This window comes from Scophthalmus maximus, chromosome 5 (genome assembly GCF_022379125.1).
Source record: "Scophthalmus maximus strain ysfricsl-2021 chromosome 5, ASM2237912v1, whole genome shotgun sequence".
NCBI classification, from domain to species: Eukaryota; Metazoa; Chordata; class Actinopteri; order Pleuronectiformes; family Scophthalmidae; genus Scophthalmus; species Scophthalmus maximus.
The window spans coordinates 19299432-19322140 of record NC_061519.1 but is presented as its reverse complement, the minus strand read 5'-3'; the positions used below and the strand labels follow the sequence as shown (position 1 = coordinate 19322140).

The window sequence follows — 22709 nt, the reverse complement described above, 5'->3', positions numbered from 1 at the left end:
ACAGTATCCTCACGGAATCATTTATTACTGCTCATATCATTCTTGGTAAGATTGAATAAGTAATTAGGATTTATTGTGTTTATTAGTTAAGCTTTCAGCGACTGGTAAAAAAGATATATGCATAGAAAGATATAGAGATAAGTTAGGACCCCACTCACCAGCTCGTACCTTGAGGTCCTCGGACAGAGGCCTGTTCTCTGTCCCAGAGACCTGGATGAAACAAGGGGACAAAGCATTTGCAGTCAGAGCCCCGAGGAAATCAGGTGATTTCTTCAAATTCCCTTCTCAAGACTTATACTTATGAAAGCCTTTTACTGATTTTCCTTGAATTTTAATTTTCTTTGAACTGTTTATAAAAAACAACAACTTGTAAACCTATTACATTTAATTCAGCTGTTTTTTTATGTCTTTGAATCGCTGCCTTGTGAGGCGCTTTACTATCTTAATTTTGAAAAGTGCTTTATAAATAAAGATTATCATCATCATCATCATCATCATTAGAGGGCATCATTAAATTTGATCTTTGCACTTCAAAGCGCTGGAGGGGGGAAAAATGCTTGCATCAACCTGGACTGTTTTAGCAGTAAATACATTACAAAACAAACTGTGGTAAAAGTTATCTTAGTTTATAGTTGATAAAAACTTTTTGTTTGTTTTTTAAACACTTGACTCAACTGTGAAAAAGAAGCACATGTCAGTTTTCAGATAGATAGATAAATAGATAGATAAATAAATAGATAGATAGATAGATAGACAGATTGATATATAGATCGATAGATTTATAGATGGATAGATAGATAGATCGATAGATAGATGGAACGATAGATAGATCAATAGATAGATTTACAGATAGATCGATGGATCGATAGATAAATAGACTGATAGCTAGATACATAGATAAATAAACTGATTGATAGATAGATAGATGGATAGATAGATAGATAGATTTATAGATTGATAGATAGATAGATAGATAGATCGATAGATTAATAGATGGATAGATAGATAGATAGATTTATAGATTGATAGATAGATAGATTGATAGATAGATAGATAGATAGATAAATAGACTGATAGATAGATATATAGATAGATCAATGGATAGATAGATATATAGATAGATCAATGGATAGATAGATTTATAGATAGATCAATGGATAGATAGATAGATAGATAAATAGACTGATATATAGACTGATAGATATATATATATAGATAGACTGATATATAGACTGATAGATATATATATATAGATAGATAGATAGACTGATAGATAGATTGTGAAGCAACAGTGCTTCCCTCTGTCGACAACGCTCTGACACCACGTGACGTGTGTTTACATCCTCTCCTCAGCTGTTTCTTTCTTCTGCCACTCGCACTCGGCGGCTCGTCCTCGCTTCTCTCAGCCGCACTGACCGAGCCGCCGCTCGGCCCAGTCAACCCAGTCCTCCGCCTCGACTCGTCTCGGAAGTGACCTGTCACCGACCGACCGACCGACCGTGGCATCGCACGAGCGCCGCGCTCCGAAGGAGTCCGCTGACGCGACGCGACATCGTGAGTGGACTTGTTTGTGTTTCTTCTTCTTGTCTTTGTGTTTGTTTGTCAACGCCAACTGCAGTTTGTCCGCGGCAGACAGGGACCGTTGGCCCGTTCGCTCTGCTGTTGACTGTGGCGCCCGCTGGAGCCGACGCGGCTCGGTGGGAGGAAGGCGCCGCGGCGGGACACGCAGCTTACCTAACCTGCTTTGTCTGTTGTTTGGACGATGGCGCACTCGGGCCCGCAGTAGCTAGCAGCTAGCCGTTAGCCGTTAGCCGTTAGCCGGGCTCACCGCAGCCCCCTCGTGCGCACCGCCGCACGGCGACCCGGGCGCACTCTGGGCCCGAGCGATTTAAAAAAAAAACAAAAAACAACAACTTCGCCTGTCGCAAAACTTTTGCGAAATTCATACGTTATTTTATTTGTTATTGCGCGAACCCTCCTCTGTTGGAGGGGGCTGCCCGGAGCAGGAGACCGGAGCTGCACCAGGCGAGGGAAGCCCCACAAATCAGTGCTTGTTTTCCTTTATGGTTTGGATTCTCTCCTTTACTACAATAAACCTGCAGTGGTCGAACCCCTGCGTCTTCCCGTCGAACCGGTTCGCCAGTAAAGATCGAGGCTAATCGCACCGCGGGGAGCCGAGCAGCAGCAGCCGCTGCGAGTCGTTCGACAAGTGGGAACACGAGCTGCACGAAGTCGCTCACACAGAGTTTTGTCAGTGTTTGTCAGCTTGTGCAACGGGAAGCTCGACTCCTCCGTGTGTCGTCGCCTCACAGCTGCGGACCGGGGCAGGGTTTATTAAAGGGAGCAGCCGTGATCGAGAGGCGCTCGACGACGTCTCCACAGTAGAAAAACACTGTTGTTGTTTTGCTCCGTCGTCACACGCAGTGCGAGGGAGGAGGGGGGGAGTGTGTGCGGCCCCGCCGATTGGCTGACGGGCCGCCGTCTGTGTGGCAACCGCGGCACGTGACCGGCCGCGCGGCTGATTGGCTCCGTCAGGTGTCAGTCGTGTGGGACATTCAGGAACATCTGTGGACAGTGACACCGCTGCATGAACATCTTCAAAAAAAGATGCAATTGATTCTGAAGGTTTCCTGTTACCATTTAATCAAATCCAAACCCACAGACCAGATTCAAATCCTTTCAATCCTTTATTCAATAATTTATTACGACGTGCAGCTTTAATTATTTGCATATAGCTGGAATTTCCCAGCTTGCGATCAATAAAGTACCTATCTTATCTTATCTAACGAAGAGAATTAATGACTTTTAGATCTGTGATCACCTGTTGTTGGGCAGGAAGACAAAATAAATAACACAATATTATTTGTGATGGCTTGTCAAATAATCAGCATTAACAGTTATTAAGTGATCCCGAACAATTCTCACAACTTAGAGCAACAACCTTTATCTGAGATAAACAACAGACAATATGAAATCCTTATTGACATTGGTTTTTCTGATGTAAGCTGCTTTCAGAAATACACTGAAGTCCAGACATTTTCATGAACTTTTTCCTTCCAGCCCTCTGGTAAAAGTTCCAGAAAATTGTCAGTGAGCCCATGTGAGAATACAGCAGGAAAATCTCCAAAAGAGGCAGCGAGCGCCCACCCCTTGTTCCCTGAAATGTTCCTGCTGTTGTGAACACATCTGACTCAGACAATATCTTGCTGCCCCTGTGAAAATGTACATATTGCATGTCAATATTCTGCTAACATTTGATTTCCGTTCGTCAAAAACGTTTTAAGTTTTACTGCTTAGTTTCCGTCCATGTAGAGTGACCTAGATTTGTTGGGGGGGGAATCGTAATTTATATGCCTGTCACATCTGATCCTTTTTTTTGGTTGCTCTTCATTTTTATGTACGTTCTTGGAAAGAGGTGTCATTGAGTTGTTTAAACGCTCTAAATGCATAGATACATTTCAACTTCAAAAGCTCATGAACACACTGAAGTCGGAACAATGACTTCACTACTCAGGAAGTGGGACCTTCTGCGGGGGCACGTGACTGCACAAAACTTCTCTCACGGCAGTGCTTCAAGTTAGTATGAGCTGCTGGCAGACGTTGATTGAACCCTCGTTATTCTGTCATTAGCTGTGCACGAGGAGGATGGAGCACGTGCAAAAACGGATAGAAAGACAAAATATGCAACTAATGATTATCAACAGCACTGATTCATCTGCTGATTATTTTTCTCTTTTTTGACCATAAACTGTATCAAAATGGTGAAAAACGTCCCGACATCTTTAATGTGCTGCGAGGCTGCCACTCCCATCACACGGCCTAAATTACTTACTGTTTTCAAGATGGGTTGTGACTGAAAGTGAGGTAAATTTCGGAGGTGTTGGGATGTTGTGTTTACGAAATCGGTGGCAAGATGAAAATGGTTTCTGTTTTTCCTTGGCGGAAAAAATGAAAGTTTTAATTCGACAAAAAAATTCGACTCCCAAGAGTCCTCACTCCTCCTCAGACAGCGGAGGCAAAATTAAGAGGCTCCGCAGGAGAATATGAGAAACAACTAGTACATTGTGAATACACGAGTGTGTGTTGCTGTTGTCAGCCTGGCACAACACATCATGCCTCTACGCTCACATCTCTTGGCTGTCTGTGGCTAATTAACAGAGTCTAGTGGTCAAATTCGCATAAATAGAGAGAGAGAGAGAGATGCGAGAGTGATGAAATGCACATTTAATGAAGTCCGAACGCACCACTAGCAATATGATGAGTGGCTCATTAACGTCTGCATCTGGTGTAGTTGTGGAAATGAAACAATGTGTGCTACAATGAGCACTGCCCAAAACTGTGCAAAGTCATACCGCAAAAATGGCAAAATATATTTTTTTAAATAGACGTTGGTCCGATGCAGTGTTTAAAAGAAATTCCTGCCTGACCGGTTTGAGTCTGAGTTTTTAACACGCAACAAAAGGCTGTCCAAAAAAAATCTGATCCTAATTTAATGGCTGAACTGACGAAACAGAACTGTAGAGGAAGGTTATGCTTCACCTTAATGTTTACTCGTATCAGTGGACTTACTGGTGTGTCAGAAGACAATATGTTGCTATATTGAGTTTTTCCTCTCACTTCTAAACTATTATTACAGTAAAAGTGGAAAAATGGCCTTAAGTCAGCAAGGGCAAAACAATTAAATGGCGCCTTCCCCCTTGAGAGCATTAACTGCCTTTGAGATTTATGTAATAAGAGATTATTAAGTGAAAGGTTTGCCTTGGAGAGGTCAGTAGGTCAACGAAATCCAAAGGATTCCTCCTCTGGGCGAAATTGAATAGATGCGAAAAATGTAGCATTCCACATTTCAGATTTTCAAGGTATGTGTATGTTAATTTGGACATTTTTAACACAACCGTGGTACTATAGGGAAGATCAGGGCACGGCCAAAATCATAATTTATCTCATGGCTTTCCATGAAAATCCACAGTAGATCTAATGGGAACTGGGTGGTGGACAGTTTTTGATGTATCCAGTCATTTACTAGTGTTATGAAATGATGGAAAATTTGAATTCCTGGGGACGTAGATGAGGACTCATTACATCAAATGAGGCAATCATAAAATTCATTATCACCAAGAGTCTGACTGACTTAGTAATTTTGCTACACCTACTGAGCCGTGACAATTCAGTGGGTGGCTAAAAATTAGTGCGAGATTCACAAAGGTGATATTGTCGTGTTTAAATGAATTTCAATGTACAGGCGCTTTCTGTTTTCAATTTCCCATAGTTTGTGATTTTTCATAGTCACTGTCTTTGCACAGAGGAAAACCTCTGGTATGTATTGACAGTAACGTATTCCGTTCAGGTACCTCTGGAGGAAAAACATGACATTTGCATTTGTAAAACATATTTGTACACACATTTGTATGAATAATACATTTGGAATTGCACAAAGTCTTTTTTTCCACAGCCGGATGTAGTTAATTAAACATCCTCAAGTCTTTTATCTTAAGCTGCGTTCACTTAATGGAAAACCCCCTGCACTGCTGTAAACCGCACCAGGGTTTGTTTTTTTCGTGTGTGTGTGTGTGTGTGTGTGTGTGTGTGTGTGTGTGTGTGTGTGTGTGTGTGTGTGTGTGTGTGTGTGTGTGTGTGTGTGTGTGTGTGTGTGTGTGTGTGTGTGTGTGTGTGTGTGTGTGTGTGTGTGTGTGTGTGTGTGTGTGTGTGTGTGTGTTTTGTTTCATACACCTGTGAGACGAAAGAAGTACCTGACAAAAGGATAAGGAAAGCCATGAGATAATGGGCGATTGGCAGGGTTCACCATGGACAGGTCGCCAACGTATCGCAGGGTCAACACACAGCCAAACAACCATTCACACTCACATTCACACCTATGGTCAATTTAGAGTCTCCAATTGACCCAACCCCAATCTGCATGTGTTTGGACCCCGGAGAGAACCCACATAAACACATTGGCGGTTGGTTGGTCTGAAATCAAGAACCTTCTTGCTGTGAGGTGACAGTGCTGACCACCACACCACCGTGCCGCCCATCATTGCTTTCAAATGTACACAGTGGCCCCTTTAGTTACACACCACTACGATTTAATACTATTCAATAGAATTGTTTTGCCTTTAAATTCTACCTAAGTTTAAAGCTAATTTTGTCTGACATCGCTTTGAGAGGAGTTTCTCTCCTAAAAAAGTCTTTTATATTCTTGTTCAATTGAGCCAGAATATTAGAAAAGCATCTGAAAATATCACGTAAGACCTCATCTCCCAAAAAAAAAATTAAAAAATGGAGCTCACTGTAAATTTACAAACTTAAATAATACAAATACTATTTATTTTTGGAAAAAATGTTCAGCTATCTTGCCAATTGAAAATCTTCAGGGTTGTTCTCGTGTTCATTGTGCACATCTCAGCCGTCAAAACAGTTCACCTCACACGGTCCGCGTGTCCTGAGTGTGCTGCCGACTGGAGACGGGCCTTTGGTATTTAGTTACAGCACTACAGGTGATCTTGCGTCGCGCGGAGGATCTGTTACATGTTTCATCATCCTGCCTGGTTCAGTGGGGTGTCCCTAATCGGGTCACAGCAGCCTGTTCGTGGCCTGAAATGGCGTCCATACACACACACACAGGGTTTTACCCCTGGTGTGTGTGTGTGTGTGTGTGTGTGTGTGTGTGTGTGTGTGTGTGTGTGTGTGTGTGTGTGTGTGTGTGTGTGTGTGTGTGTGTGTGTGTGTGTGTGTGTGTGTGTGTGTGTGTGTGTGTGTGTGTGTGTGTGCGCGCGTGTGCGTGTGCGTGCCAGAGGATTCCTATTTTCTGTTTAGCTTTACTGTTGCAACAAAGCTAATAACCTCAGTGGCCTTTTGTTGGTTTGTCTTAAAGGAGTGGATGAATAATTACCTGTTTCAAGACTCCAGATTATCATTAGTGCGACTGTACAGCAGTTCCCAGAAGCAATTTGCTGTTAGAATACCTCCCCTGACCCACTTTTCCTGGATCTTCTTTCAACTGCAGGCAACTCGAAGGACTCTGCATCACAGAGAGGGCAGAGGGAAAAACTGGGATAGAAAAACACGCTACTGTACAATCAGTGATGGTGAGTGAATCAATGACTTTTTTTGCCCGTGAGGAGGCGTCAATGGAAAATTACCTTGGCTCCCACTACAGAGTCACCTCTGAATTTAATCTTTATTAGCTGAGTCAGATGTGGAGATGCTGAGAAGGCAGAGAGGGACTTGAAGACTTGTCTGACTCGTCTGCATCCCCCGCTACAGTTTACACATTCACCCCGTGGCGGTGCAGGGTATTTTTGATATCAGAGTATTCATGAAATGTTGAAACCTCAGCATGTGATAGGACTTTTCTAGTAGAGCCAGTACTCCATATTTGTAATCTAAATAACTTTCAAACACACTGTTGCCTTAGTGTGAACATGAGTTGTCAGCGTTTCAACCTAAGAATCATTTTACTTTATGAGTTTTCAGAAGCCCGAAGTGAGGAAAGTATTCATTACTTTTGAGGAAAAGAGCATGAATTAATGAGAAGTCAGCAAAAAGAAAAACAATGTTTTGTAATAGAAACTTTCACCTTTGTTTCACCTCCAACTTTCTCTCTGTACAGCAGTTACATGTTTCAGTCTAGCAGGTAAGCCAATGCAGATACTCTTGAAATATAGAATATATATAAAACGATAGCATTGCTTCTGTGTGTTTTTGTTTTTTTCAAGACTCAAATGTGATATGATGGGTAGACTTACTGAAACAAATCCAATAAATCAAACCTTCACCTTTATAGTGTTATAAGAAAACAGGTGCTCCTCCTGCACTGAACCGTAGTTGGGTGCGCTGCCCCGGAAAACAGATGTGTCGCTCCACTCTGTGCAGTTTATTTCTAATAAAAATGCAGACAATCGTGATTGAGGTATTTAACTGACACTCATTCCTGTCTGGTTATTTTTATGACTCTGTTAAAGGCCACAAGTGCGTCAGTCTAACAATAAGTTCTTTCTATTTACTGCTGGAGCTTTGACCTCTTTGATTATTTTATCCATCAGCAGTTTCTGTCGATTTTTCAGAAAACTTCAATATATATTTATACTGTAAAATAAAATGACACATGCAGTGATATAGGATTTTATCCATATTGATTCTATCATATGTCAACGTTACATTACGTAACCTCACATTTACCCTCTGGGGACAGCAGAGTCTAGAGATGTGAGTACCGTGACACATGGGAAGATTGTTTCAGACGGCCTTTCACCAGGATTTGGTTGTGACCATGTCTGAAGCTAATTATTATTAATACAATTATTATTTTCATTAATCTGACTTATTTTAAACTATAAAAGGTCAGAAAACAGTTAGAAAAAGTCTGTCCCAATTTCAAAGGGCCCAGGATGACGTCACATTGCTTGTTTTGTCCGACCAACAGTGTTAAAAGTAAAGATGATTATTAAAAGAAATGGCAAATATTCACAATATTCACATATTTTCGGCATTATAAAAAAATTACGTTAAACCGACTTGAAACAATTGATAAATAGCATCAACGTGCAGAATCATTTCCTGTCAGTTTAATAATCACATTTTTGCAGCACTTCAAACATTACTACAAAGTAGTTAATACTTTGGTTTCGACATCTTTAACATGACAAATAAAGATTTTTTTCACAACAAATCTTTTTTCATGTCATTGCAGGAAAATCAAAGGTGTAACCATATCATATTAATGACCCATCTGCCTTGATGTTTCATTTTTGATTTTGATTGGAATTTTGTCAAACATGATCGTTTCACAAATACATTTTCTGCAGTGAACATTTACACACGTAAAGGTGAATTGTTTGATTTCAAAACTTGAATTGCCCTACGTTTTATCCTCGGGGGAATTACTTAGGGAGAAAACTACTATAGCATAATATGTCACTGATTGTTCAGTTCGTTTCTCTCACAGTTGTTAAGTTTTCATCATAAGACAAACCCAGTTTTTTTGGAGAATAAATCTCTTCCTTTATGAGCGTCTTAAATCTTCGGGCTTGTTGCTCTAACGTGTTTGATATCATTTTTCCTTAGATCGCTTTCTGCCTGGACATGACTGTTGTCTGAACTGACGCTTGAGGGAGTCACAGCGGCACCATCCTCCGGCCAGTCGTTCATCTCCATGCCACTGTGAGGAGGGAAATCACTCATCCAGAGAACGACTTCGCCCCCCTTGTGTTTCTCTCCTACTTTTTCGCCATGGGGGGAGCCGTGAGCGCTGGGGAGGACAATGACGACCTCATTGATAATCTGAAAGAAGCTCAGTACATTCGCACGGAAAAAGTAGAACAGGCGTTCCGGGCCATAGACCGGGGTGACTACTACCTGGACGGCTACCGGGACAGTGCCTACAAAGACTTGGCGTGGAAGCATGGCAACATACACCTGTCTGCTCCGTGTATATACTCCGAGGTGATGGAGGCCCTCAAACTGCAGCCAGGACTCTCTTTCCTCAATCTGGGCAGTGGGACCGGCTACTTGAGCACAATGGTCGGCCTTATCATAGGTAAGCATAGTGAACCTTTTTTTCCCCCACAGCTGTGTTTTTTCTCTTCATACTGTCTGTGGGAAATGCTCAGATGTTCTATATTATCTAGATAAGGCATTCATCTGGGATAGTGCAGTGTCTAAGTGACTGCAAATCCTGCATCAGTGACACTAGGAAATCAACGATTTGTTCTCCCAATTGATTGGATGCTTTGAATTGCTCTATAAAACACAAAAGGAAAAAAGTGACATTCACAAATCATAGTTTCCTAAAGCCCAACGGAAATTGGTTGTTTTGTCTGACCGACTGTCCAAAACCCAAAGATATTAACTTTACATGTAAAGCAAAAAAAAAAAGCAAAAAAAATTCAGGGATCATAGAACTTTAAGCATTTCTACTATAAAAATTACTTGAAAGGTTTTAACGATTGTTACAAAATAATTGTTGCTGATTATCAATTGCTGATTTTTTGCATTCCTACATACAGTAAGTATGTTAAGAACATGTCCAGACAGTGCATGCTTTGAAAGCAGCCCATGATAGGTTGTTGGTAATAGTGTGTCTTGACCTTTTGAAAGAAACCTTCTTTTTTTCTTCTTCCAAGGGCCATTTGGTGTGAACCATGGAGTTGAGCTCCACAAGGACGTGGTTGAATATGCCAGAGAGAAACTGGATGATTTCATAAAGAACGGTGACAGCTTTGATAAGTGAGTACCAGCTTCCGGGAAAGAAACACTGTCTTGAGAGTTAAATGCAAAAGATTGATGAAAAGAAAAGCTGGCGAAGTTAAATTGTTGATAGATCCTCTGGTCTGAACACATCCACTTTCTGTTAGAGGAATAGTTTGACATTTTTGGGGATTGCGTTTGCCCGCTTGTCTTGCCAAGAGTCAGGTAGATTCCATGAATTTGAAACAAGGAAAAATTTCCAATGTAGATTTTGTCACCTTTTTTTTTGTTGTGCAGAACCAACAAGCACGAAATGTCTTGTTAATTAATGAGCTTGTTACCAGATGGTGGTCGACAGAGTCAGGCTAGCTGTTCCTCTGTGTCAAGTCTTGATGCTAAGCTAAACAGCTGCTGCCTGTAGCTTTATATTCATCAAACATACATGAGTGGATGTATTCAAACTACAAATGTGGCGATGAGCCTGAAAGAAAGTATGTTGTCTGTATTCCACGTGTGTTTACTGTATTTTATTCGCTGTGTTTGTCTTTTTTTCCCTTTTTTTTTTTTTTTTTTTTTACCCACAGATTTGAGTTTTGTGAGCCCGTCTTTGTGGTGGGGAATTGCCTCGAAATCTCCACAGACAGTCATCAATATGACCGCATTTATTGCGGCGCAGGGGTGCAGAAGGACCACGAAAATTACATGAAAGTGCTGCTCAAAATTGGAGGAACTCTGGTAATGCCCATAGAGGATCAGGTAAGCACCGCAAGCCGCAATAATTCAGAATCAACACATCGTAAAAGTGCTCGCACATGGGGGGGAAATAAGGTCAAATAGCTTTGACCTGCAAGGCTGCTTATGCAACTTTTCACATGAATTATTGAGCCGCGACTGCCCCTGAATTCGAGCAGCTGTGTCCGGAGCACACGCAACAATGTTTTATTTAAAACGGTGGATGTGTGGACAGACTGTGGGCCGTGTACGAGGGCAGTCCGGATATTTTGGGATGTTGGTGGAGAAAATGTTTGGCAGGAACCTTTTCCAGTAGGGGGGGGGGGGGGGGGGGGGGGGGGGTAAAGACCTCGACGGACTCGTGGTCAACGACTTTGGAAATTTAATGTATTTAAAGGGTAAAGAGATGAATTGAAGCAAACGCTGGCTTAGACTCGATGTTGTGAGCAAAAGTAAATTTCAACCTGAAGTCAGCTCAGAGTACAGTGTTCTTAAAAAACATCAATCGGATGTTCGGATGTGTTTTGAATTTTTTTTAAAGAAGTTGAATGGCACTAGTAACAACGGAAACAGACTGTACACTAGCCATGAACCACGGTGGATGAAATAATTAGACCTAATTTTTTTCAGATCCGAAATGGCATGAAAGCACTACAAGTCAGGTCATATCTAGACTAACGTGAATTCTTTTTTTAAAACACCCTTTTTGCTCTTTGTTGTGGCCAAGTTCAAGTTCACCACTCCATCTCCAGCAGTCCTTTTTTTTTTTTTAATGATTAGAAGCGTAGAAAATTATCAAACATCACACTGTTGAATGGGGATGGAGGGCGCAGATAAATGCAGAAGATCATAAATCGGATACGACTGTGTAGAAACAACATTAAGAATCAAAGCGTTGTCATCTGCAACTCCCTCTTGTGTCTCTCATTTTGTATTTCAAAATCACAGGATAAAGATTTGTCTCCATGGCTATGCTGCTAGATGCCCTTAAAAACATAAAACATATAGGAATTAACTCAATGCACGATGTCCATGTATGAAATTGAATCAAAACTACTATTTTGTTGTTTATTATGTACTATTCATGTCCAATTAAAGCAGAACTATGTGGCTTTGTGGCTATATTGAAAGAAAGAAAAAAGTTATCACAAAGAGACCCTGCACTATGATGTGTCACAGCGCTGAATGAAGTATTCATCCCCTGGAGTGTATATTAAAGATGGCTGTGAATAAATGAACGTTACTTAAAGCCGTCCACAGCGTCTGCTGGTGAATCTGGAGCTGTCGGGCGCCACTTGAATGCTTCTCGAGATGATCAAGAGATGGACTGTCTGTGTTTCATATGATTTTTGAATTAGTGGGATGAAGTTCTTTCATCTGTCCGATATTTGAATTTGCTGGGTTAGCCAAAAATGGGCATTTCTGTCTGTTTAATCTATTCATTACCACGTTTCCAAAATTGAGTTTCCCTGAAATATATTATATGGTAATGTTAACAATGTCACAGTATAAATATGACAGGAAATTTCATCATCATGAATCTACTACTCTTGAGATTGTTTTCCTTTTGAAAACCGGTCATGTTTGATGCTCCTACATGATGTGACGGCATATATGCAAATGTGAAGAAGTGTACATGTCTTCTCTAGGGGCACGGTTTATATTTCACTGGTTGCACTGTGTATACTGTACATCTGCTGCCAGTAACGACCAACTGGAGCCTTGGTAACACCTTTGGGGCGTGTGAATGTTATTCAACTAGCAAATACTGTATTTATACACAGATCATTGTTGACAATGGTAGAGAATCACATATAGACATGACTCATCTTAAGAACAACAAGAAAAATGGCAGGTGGGTATCTACGCGACGTAAATGTACCAGCATAGACATATGAAAAAAATATTGGAAGAAACTGTGCTGGTTGAGACCCTGAGCCCTTGTTCCCTGATGTTAAACAGCAGTTCATATTTTATAAATGTTCAGTGTTGAGTTCAGGTTTTGTCTCTTTATGCAGCTGACCCAGATAACCAGGACTGGTCAGTGCACATGGGAGAGCAAAAACATCTTGGCAGTGTCCTTTGCCCCCTTGGTTCAGCAGAGTAGAGCCGATGGAGATAAGTCTGACACTGTTCAGCTGCGTAAGTTTTTCCAGCCTCAACACCAGAAGAACAAAAAAATCTTTGAGTCATTGTGTTTTATTGTGCCTAACCCATGCTGCAGTGTGAAGCAGGTACTCTTTTTGAGTCAGACAGTCAATTTAAAGTAATGGGACGAGGTTATCTACTAAGCAATATTTGCTTTGAAATACGAAGCTTGTCCTACAGCGGCTTCATAGAGCCTGTTATTTCCTTTCCCTAGAATTTCTGAGATAGACTTTTTATCCTTGACAGACTCACTTGTTTATGCTGACCTAGTTGAGGGCTGGTGCAGTTACATGTATTATTCTTCTTATTTTTGCGGCGCGTCGCCCTGAAGGACCGTGTCGTCTCTGTTTGTCCTCAGCCCCAGTGACCGTCCGCAGCCTTCAGGATCTCTCTCGGATCTACATACGCCGCACTCTCCATAACCTGGCCAACGAGGACAGTCAGGGGAGGGCGATGGTGCAAAGAGTCCCCCAGAAGCGCAAGCGCAGGCGCTGCCGGCGGCGACGCATCAACACGTACGTTTTCGTAGGCAACCAGCTGATCCCCCAAATGGTGGAGAGTGAGGAGGAGGAGCACGCCGAGGACGAGCACAAGGAAGCGGAGGAGGATGAGGAGGAGAGAGACATTGGCGACATTGAAATCCTCAAGCAAGTGAACATGTTGAGAGACCAAATAATGGCTCTGCCACTGCCTGAGTCACTGAAAGCATATTTGCTGTACTACAGAGAGAAATGACTGATTCCCTCCACATCCACTCTGAACGGGCGCAGCTCCCGCCGAGACGCTGTTCTTCGCTCCTGTTCAGAACAAATGTAGCATTATTTCCATTAAATCTTGATGGCAAAACTGTAATGGAAAGATACGTCACAGATAATATTGGATAATAATGTTATGATTGTCGTGACTTGCTTGTTTTTGTTGACGTTTTTCTTTTGATTTGTATGTTTAAGAAAAGAAAAAAAGTAAATGGACATAGTTTCAGAAACCCATTTTGAGATTCAGATTTTATCACAATATGTCAGGATTTCTGCGAAAGTGTGCAGATGACAAAAATTGTATAGAAAAAAAAAGACAAAGTTCTTACTATATTTGTTAAAATATGATCTTGCTAATAGGAAGACTTTTATTGCACCTTTTTTAGAAGCTTTAATTTTCACTCAGCGAAATGATGCTGAATGGAAAAAAAGACTGAAAGTCGATTATGGCCACATCCTCCCATTTTGGATTTCAAGAGTGAGACGCGTAATCGTGACTGGGGCACTTGTATCATTACTCCTTTGGATATTATGTCTTGGGTCAACTTGTTTTTCTAGCGTCCCTCTTACAGTAGAGGATCGAGAGACCAGAGTGTTTTGTCACTTTGCATATGAGTAACATCCTACTCCATATGATAATGTGTTGTCAGCCCTCTCCTCGCCGTGGTTTTCTTTCCATTGTAAATGCGAATAATATATTAGTTTCAATAATCATATCAGAGGTATAAAATAGTGATGAAACTCACGACAGGTGTTTAATGGTGGCTCATATGTTCAACTTCTGTCTGGGGAACTGGTAACGGGGAGATGCCAGTAAGTGAACACATGCATGAATATACTGTGTATGTCTTCGAGTGTTCCTGGCTCTGTTTCACATGTTATGATTGATCACTGGAGGTGATGTCCCAAGTGATCAAGTTTGGGAATATTTTTGACAAAAAAAAGGTAAAGATTATTAATTGATTAGATGGCCTTGAGACAAACCCCTTTTTTTATATTAAATCAACACCAATGCAAAATCAGAATCATGGAGGATTTTGAAGCCTTTTCGTATCCTGGGCTGTTGAAGAGTCCAGCAAAGCACCTTAATGTGCAGTCTTCAAGTGTACAAGGGAGGGGGTTTTTTGGGAGGGGGGGCTTGATTTGTACTGCGTGCTGAATTTACCACAAAGTAAACCCTGTTCAATCAAAGTACACTTTTCTTGCAGAACTTTGCTGATAGTGATGGTTTTTATCGCCCATGGATTTAATGTACCCATCACATTAGGGCTTTCTGTGAGTTTCCTGGCACAGTGAATTGAACCCAAATCGATGCTATATTTCTCCAAAAACATTCCACGGTGAATAAGAAAACAGCACATCACTGATAGATGTCACACTTTTTCTTCATACTTTACCAACACAGACTTGGAGGTTTCCTTCATCTTACTTAGAATGCATAATTTAGTGTTATTCCAAAAGTTAAGTTTAATGTTGTTGATATTAATTCTGTTCAATATAAAAGTGATGTATGTATTGTTATCATATGATTCTGCCTACAGTTTAATTTGCATTGGGTTTTTTGTAGCGCCCTCTTGCTGTACTGTATCTTGACACTGGGAAACTTTGTAAATCAAAAGTCCACTGCTGTCTGTTAAATAGGAAAGATATATTAGTGATATTGTTATTCATTTCGTTCTGGTGTAATGAAAAAAAATTTGTTTGGAAACGGGCTGATTATTCTATAAGTATCTTTTTTTGTGTGAAGAGGTAACATTTATTTACTGTAGGTTTTTTTTTGTCTTTGTACATTTTTCCATTGGAAAGCTTTGCAAGAAAGCAATAATGGAAATACTTTATCACCCTTATAATTACCAATAACAACATGACCACCACTTGATTTGTGTTATGTCCATTAAAGTTCATAGGATCAATTACAGGTGCGCAACAGATTATATACCATTATCTAAAATGTAATTGCTAATTATAGAGCACATTAAGGATTGAAGGCGGGGGACCTACAACCTCAACTCTCAGGTCTCGCCTTGCACCAAAGTTAATGGGACTGCTGTGATTTCATTTAAAGTGGACAAGATTCGCGTACCCGGAAAAGTCATAGCCAATTCTGTGCTCTTAAGTTAATTTGTTAAGAGCCAAGATAGTTGTGTTATTATTTTTTATTTTCATGATTTCTCATAGTGTGTGCAGTTCATTTTGAAAACGTGTCCTTTCTCCGTAAATGTTTGGCACAAAAAATAAAGGTCACAATCACATTATGCCTCTCCAAATCATTGTGACTGCCCTTTTTTTGTGTCCTATTAAGTCAATTGTTTTTCTTGCCAGAGTACGTCCGACGTGGGCAAAGAGTCAAAGGAGTCATCTTGCCAAACAGGTATTGAGTAGAAACGAATAAAGGTGCCAGGATCGCGTCTACAGAAATAAAAGCCTGTGTTTCTTCTACCTTTACCTGGAATGTTGGAGCAGAGGGAGGGATTATGAGATGAAGGTCCCAGATTCAGAGCTCACTCGTCAGTGCCAATTTTCCTTTTATTCTCTTGGGTTAATTTGACTAATTTTTGAATGCTGCGTTTTGCTATTTAAAGCTGATTCATGTCAATAATTACTTGATTCAGTGTTAGGCTCAATAAATAAACTTCGATTACATCTCTTCTTATGACTTTGTGTAGCACGGACGACAACCAGAAACAAGTCAACAGGCTTTTATCTGAAATAAAACTAGAGGGTTGATATTAAAAATCTATAACCCTTTAACAGTCACTCGTCTTTTACCCTTTTGCTTCATTTTGAGTAGCTTTACTTTATTTCACTTTCCGCTGAAAATACCACTCACCGATCAGCCACAACATTAAAACAGGGACCTGGTTTCATCAGTGTATTTTTAACTTCTATCTAATAATGCAGTCCCTTGGCGGTAGGCTATTTTTTTTTTATATATATATATAACAAGATGCCATAGAGACAGGAAACAGAATTGTTGGTTTTGATACAGATCAATCTAAATGTGATTGGACTACTCCTCGTGACAACGGCAAAATGAACTCCATGTATAAAATCCGTGGAATACCCAAAACTTGCTGAAAGATAAAAACCAAATGCAAAGTGGGCAGTGTTATAAAAGGCCTCATTTATTACACAGCGTATGTGTTAATAAAACATCTGCGAAAAATAAAATAAACCTCACTCTAGATCCTGTGTTATAAGGGTATATGCGACCGAGATAATCTTAAAGCACAAAAGCATCACTCAGACTTTCTTTGCATAGACTGCACCACCATTAGTTTCCCTCACACACACACACACACACACACACACACACTCATGTCAGCTCAACAAGCCTGCACGGTACGGAGCTCTTCGCTGACCCCATTTAATTTGCTATCCTCTAGAGTTTACTGACCCATGGGCCTCCTCTGTTTGAATTCTACTTAGTAAATGGGAGGTAGGAGCATGACTAATTGCACCTGAACTCTTTTTGAATAGGGTAGTTTAGCAGTGACTCTGTTGCATTTATAAACAGTGTAGTAAAGAGTGGAATTTAAAAGGGGCATCTAAAATTTTCGCTACATTTTTTTCAATGCTTCTCGAGGTGTGTCTTTCCTCAGAAGTTTTTTTTCCCTTTATATTTACAAGCTGAAGTCAAAAAAGACAAAACATTCCAAAAATACACCGTTGCTGATTTTTCTGCTTCTTCTAAATTGGTCCATAGAGAAAATGATGACGAGAGTGCGATGCTCTGCGATATCCACCTAGTCGTCTCTGGTGCCCATCAAATTAACAAATGCAGTAATCCCTACAAGTAATTGCTCACTTTAATGCTCACATAATTCTTTGAGTTCATTTGTGTTTATTTACATAATCAATTAAAAAAATGAAACAATGATAAAATGATTATGCAAAGTGTTTCTAATCGTGTTTAGGGTGTTTTTTTGTCAGATTGTGGCTGTGTGGATGGTGAACCTGATTATCGTCATATGTTATTGTCATTTCTCATTTATGCAATAAAAACTACACTTTCATTCAGCCTTTCTGTGCAGTAAGCCACCAAATAGTTTGTACTCCGACCTCAAACACTGGCGTCCATCATATACAGAGAAAATGAAATGAGGTGTCTGAATATGTTCATACACACTGCGATGTAAAACGATTCATTTCTTCCATTAATGATGTACGCAAACTGATGGGTAATTAAGTTTAAGCAAAATTGAAATGTTTTTTGCATATTATAATTATATTATAATACGCATAATTATCTTATCTTTTTAGTTGGACCTCAGGTAATATCCTTGCAGAACTTCAACTGTACTGTCTGATGTGGAGAAAAAAGGCAAACAACTGTTTTGCTTGAACCCCAAATTACATACAGTAGAAAACCTTGGGGTATGCACTACACTTTCCTTTGTGTTGTGTTGATTATAAGGACGTCTGAGGATCAAGAGAAGGACAAAAATTCACTTCACATTTTGAGTTCTTAGTGAAGTTTTTCAAAGTAGAGGTTCATGTTTAGGTCCACGAGTCCCAGAAATCCCAGACATCTGATGCTTCTTCGGAGATGTCACGCGAATCAATCCATTTGTTCCACTACTACAGCTGTCCTCCAAAATGTCTTTGTCTCCCCCCCCCCCCAGTCCTCCTGTCCACCTGTTTAGGCCACGGTCACACCTACAGTAAGTGCAGTGTCTTTTTCAAAGGGGTTTGGAGAGAGCAGCGTCTGTCAAGTGGCATATTTGAGTTTCGGTGTCTGTGAATTACATGAGATACCGGGGAGGGAAGGAACTCCAGGCAAAGTTGTGGTGCCTTGGCTCTCCACGAACATCGGGTCCAGGCAAGCAACCTTGGCAGCAAAAAAAGCATGAATACAATGAAGCACGGCGAAGAGGTTTGAGAACTCCAGCTCCTGAAAGAGAGAAAAAATAATCGACAGTATACTCAAGTCATAAGGAGTCATTCTCTACAACCTTGTTGCTTTGAAATGAATCTTAAATAACAATTTCTCCCAGAAAAAGCAGCGTTAAACTTCTTCCTCAGTCAATTACCTTTGCTTCAATAGATTTGGAGTCTTGATTTTGGAATAAAAACTTGATCTTGCTTTTTCCATCATCAGACGATCCTTTCAGTTGGGAGAATTTGTATCTCCACAGTACCGCCTGAAATAAAGATATCACCAGGATTATTGAGTCTAACTCACAAACAACAACAAAACCACAAGAGTATATATTTATTTGCTTCCATCCAATTTGTGAATTCCTTCTTGTGTCACTGTTACATGAATAATTCATGAATAATTCATGCAACAGTGTCAAATCCACATGGATCCAGTGAGGAACGAGGCTCGTCAGCACAGACACGGGTTGTTGTGCGACATAAACTTGTTATTCTTTTTGCCATTGGGAAATTTAACAAGCCACAGCAATTTCACCTGAAAAAGCAGAGCGTCAGTGATTCAATTAGTGTTGAAGTGGATAAACAAAAGCTGCACAGTGAGCCAAGCAACAGCCAGTATCAAGGATGACTCTTCAGGTCGACTACTGGCCCCACTCTCCACGCGAACCTGCTCATCCTGCAATACTGTGAACGGACTGTAATAATTACTCTAACACCGAATTGATTCATTAGGATTGGTGAGATGTAACTAAGTACTTTAACCCAAATACAATACATGTTCTGTCACATTTTTCAGGTAATTTTTTCACATCCTTCTTGTCCACTAAAAACTAGGAATCTCCAAATGTGATGATTTTGAAACTGAGTTTTTCTGACAAACTGAACGATGACGTGTTCTTCACTGGGTTGGGAATATCCTCCTGCTTCTTAAGCTAAATAACTTATTTTAAACTATTTTGGTAGAGATTAATCTTCTCACAGGACAACAAAACATGATCATCTTATTTTTTATGATGCAATGCTCTAGAAGTAGTGACTCAGCACCAAATAAAGCTGCTCAAATTAGCACAACCACAGCAAAAACTACAGCATTTGAATGCAACACATTAATGCACCAGTAATGTTAATCAAGTAGTTATGCAACTAATTAGTATTATTTCTAATTGCTATACTTATCCTAATAGTAAAACATTGACAGGAACCATTTTATGCATAAGCCTACTTATACATTTGATTCTTAGAGTAAATTTGCCAATAATAACCATATACTGTAAGTAAGGGTTTGAATACAAGACTCATACAGTGTCGTATTTCCTCAAGTAAAGGATCTGAATAGAGAAACTTCACTTTGATATGTTTTGACTTTGAAAAGAATATTTTGAAATCGGGTGAAACGTTATCAGATTGAAACAGGAAGTGCCCTATCTTCTACTCTGTCTTTAAAAACCTGTCGGACTCTTGACAGAGGCGATGATATCTCCGTCTCCTTCACGTCACTCACAACCGCCTGGATGTCGTTTCTGCATCAGGTCCCAAATGGAGCATTATGTGTGATTGTATTTCCTGGTAAGGAAACACTCTCATCACGAGTATTGCTCAGTTTTATTTTTTGTTGCTTTTATGTTGCTGTGCAATAAAGCAGTTCAGGTTCATTTTTTAGTTTCTCTCAAGTTGTTTTCTTCTTACAGTGTCGCTACTTATTTCAACAGCTAAATGTGTCAGAGTCTCACTTGCTCTATACACAATTATCATTCGTTATACGGATGTTGTGTTTGTTATATATATATATATATATTGTGCATCTTATTCAATAGTGCTAAGTGCTTTATCCGTTCATGAGGTCTCATAGGGCTGGAGCTCATCCCACCACTCACACTCACAGGTTGTTAAAGTAGACCTTTAGAGTTTTATATATATTATAAATCATTTTCTTTTGTCATCCTTGGTTTGTATATGATACATGGTCCATTTAAGATTAATTTCCCGAGAAACTAGAGTGGTGGAACATCTCAGTATTACTGAGCCAGCAGATCACAGCTCAACGTTTTGAACAGAGTTACATTTGGGCTGTTTTGGATTAAAACTAATTCTAACGTGGGCTTTGAAATTTGCCAATAGCAGCTTTTAATTATGGGGCAATCCCACCCCGTATATTGTCAGCGAAAGTTTACATATGGATTGTGATCTGTGTATTTTACTCTGTCAACAATACGCTGGCAACATGTTTGTCGTCTTTGGGGGACACGCTTGCTTGACAGGAATTAGGGCCAAAATCTTAGAGAACAATATGGCAGCGCTCGTGTCCTGCTCAGCCACATAATGTGCACCAGAGGAGTCGTCTCCTCGCCTCTCTCATTTGGGGAAAGGCCAAAAAGAACTGCAGGCAGAAGTGGCGGTTTGAGCTAGGGGGGGAACCGGCCGTCAAAGCAAACAAATGTGTCCCTACTGTCAAAATGCACAAAGTGCAGAATAAGTCAGCGGCACCAAAATAAGAAAAAAAGGGGAAGCTGAGGCATCGTGGTTAGTTTCATCACACTGTGATCTCCTGTCTCGTTTCACTGTTTACTATTCTTATTTTATAATAAAAGGACTGTCTTACACTCACCTTTGAAGCTGCATCGAAGCACACGAAGCCCATGCTGAAGTCAATAGTAAGGCCCATAAGGTGGCTCTCCATGATACAAGCATAGGTTTTACTCTACAGAAGGGGAGAACAAGATGTTACGCGCAAGGACACGGGAGTCTCTTTTGTTCTGCTCAAAATGTTATATGGGCAATATCAATCTCTGCACTAAAAACAACTGAGCTGGAACCAAAGGCTAGATTGAAAACGTCGCAATCTCCGTCTGTTGGGGGTGCCGACCTGTATCCTCTCCACCTCCAGGAAGGTGGCCATCTGAAAAGCCTTTTCCCAGATCAGCAGCTCGCACTCCAGCTCCACGCTGAAGAACATGTCCTCCCCGCTCTCCGTCTGGACGCTGAAGCAGTGCTTCCTCTTGTCCAGAAGGTCGTTATCCTAGGATACGACAGAGCGACCACCATGCTGATCAGGTACAGAGTGGAGTGGAGACGGAAGCAACAGCGGTGCAGCTAATTTCAGTTTGAAGTCAAGACTACAGACTGCACCTTAGAGAGCACTTGAATTCTTGTTCTCTATATCTTCAACACTACATTAAAGTAATAGGTTATATCTCCAAGCTAAACCAGACCATGTTTTAGTCCGTATCTGTTTATAGCCTGATGTAACACCCACAGTGGCGTATAACAGTGTAGGGTCGACTTATGTCTGGTTATATGTGAGTCTGTATGAATCAAATTACTCATAATGAGTTTCTGGAATGAAGTGCAGATATTCATTTTTACAAACAAGTTCAATGTGACATTAAACAAAACAAAAAGTGTGCAGAATTCAAAGATGCAAGTAAAAAAGATAGTCAGCGCTGTGTGTTTTTTTCGCCAGTGTGGATCTTTCATCTCTAAATGTTCAGGGAATAATAAATGAAAAAAAGGTGCCGTACCTTTAAAATCTTGCACATTATCTCATAGACAGTAAAGCTTTTCTCCGCTCTGGTCCAGTCCCATGTTGTCACCTGAAAATGTCACATAAAAATCATATTTGATAACAGACGACCTCCCTAAAAAAAACTGCATGTATTTGGCAAAGGTGGCTCATTTGGAAAAGCCTGAAAATACAGTAGACCTATTGCCAAGCCCTGTCCCCCTTTGTTTACGGCTGGTCACGTTGTCATTGAAAGTGACAATGACAAATTTTAATAATATGTAAGCAAAATGTTCTGACATATCAAATATGTCAGAAAACATATTTGTTGGCCTAAACTCTTATATTCAAGCAGATGTTCACTATACCAGCTCTATGTTCATGGTTAGTAAAAAAAACTACTTCTAAATATTTGAGATGTAAGATCTGATAACTTACTGAACAATAAAAAAGCAACATATAGCCTGTATGGAGTGAAATTTTCCCACATAATTTAACACGAGCAG

The 22709-nt window shown here is 40.3% G+C and overlaps 2 protein-coding genes across 4 annotated transcripts in view; one reads left to right on the top strand and one right to left on the bottom strand.

The window, feature by feature from the left end:
• Positions 1–1324: 1324 nt before the first annotated feature.
• pcmtd1 (protein-L-isoaspartate (D-aspartate) O-methyltransferase domain containing 1) lies at positions 1325–16090 on the top strand. Of its 2 annotated transcripts, XM_035633715.2 has the most exons (8): positions 1325–1554; positions 7007–7088; positions 7613–7636; positions 9067–9538; positions 10125–10227; positions 10773–10944; positions 12939–13062; positions 13427–16090. In XM_035633715.2, exons 4-8 carry the CDS (start codon positions 9232–9234, stop codon positions 13801–13803), a joined length of 1083 nt encoding a protein of 360 aa, XP_035489608.1. In that variant the 5' UTR covers positions 1325–1554; positions 7007–7088; positions 7613–7636; positions 9067–9231; the 3' UTR covers positions 13804–16090. The 2 variants fall into 2 exon arrangements, with proteins under 2 accessions (XP_035489608.1, XP_035489606.1); XM_035633713.2 differs by lacking the exon at positions 7613–7636.
• An 837-nt stretch (positions 16091–16927) lies between these two features.
• The window catches only part of sntg1 (syntrophin, gamma 1), a 28988-nt gene continuing 23206 nt past the window's right edge, over positions 16928–22709 (bottom strand). Inside the window, exons 15-19 of one of the 2 annotated variants that reach the window (XM_047332284.1) lie at positions 22223–22294; positions 21568–21720; positions 21310–21402; positions 18857–18967; positions 16928–18654 (exon numbers count right to left, since the gene is read on the bottom strand). In XM_047332284.1, the coding sequence (XP_047188240.1) occupies positions 18535–18654; positions 18857–18967; positions 21310–21402; positions 21568–21720; positions 22223–22294 (549 nt within the window). In that variant the 3' untranslated portion in view covers positions 16928–18534. Of the gene's footprint in view, positions 18718–18856; positions 18968–21309; positions 21403–21567; positions 21721–22222; positions 22295–22709 lie in introns of both variants that reach the window. The other variant, XM_035635657.2, reaches the window with a different exon arrangement.

What these genes read in the sequence shown, in the direction of transcription:
- pcmtd1 (XM_035633713.2), top strand. Translation starts at nt 9,232, where the DNA reads ATGGGGGGAGCCGTGAGCGCTGGGGAGGACAATGACGACCTCATTGAT. An exon ending in TAATGCCCATAGAGGATCAG is followed by an intron (nt 10,945 to 12,938) that starts GTAAGCACCGCA and finishes CTCTTTATGCAG; the next exon opens with CTGACCCAGATAACCAGGAC. An exon ending in GTCTGACACTGTTCAGCTGC is followed by an intron (nt 13,063 to 13,426) that starts GTAAGTTTTTCC and finishes GTTTGTCCTCAG; the next exon opens with CCCCAGTGACCGTCCGCAGC.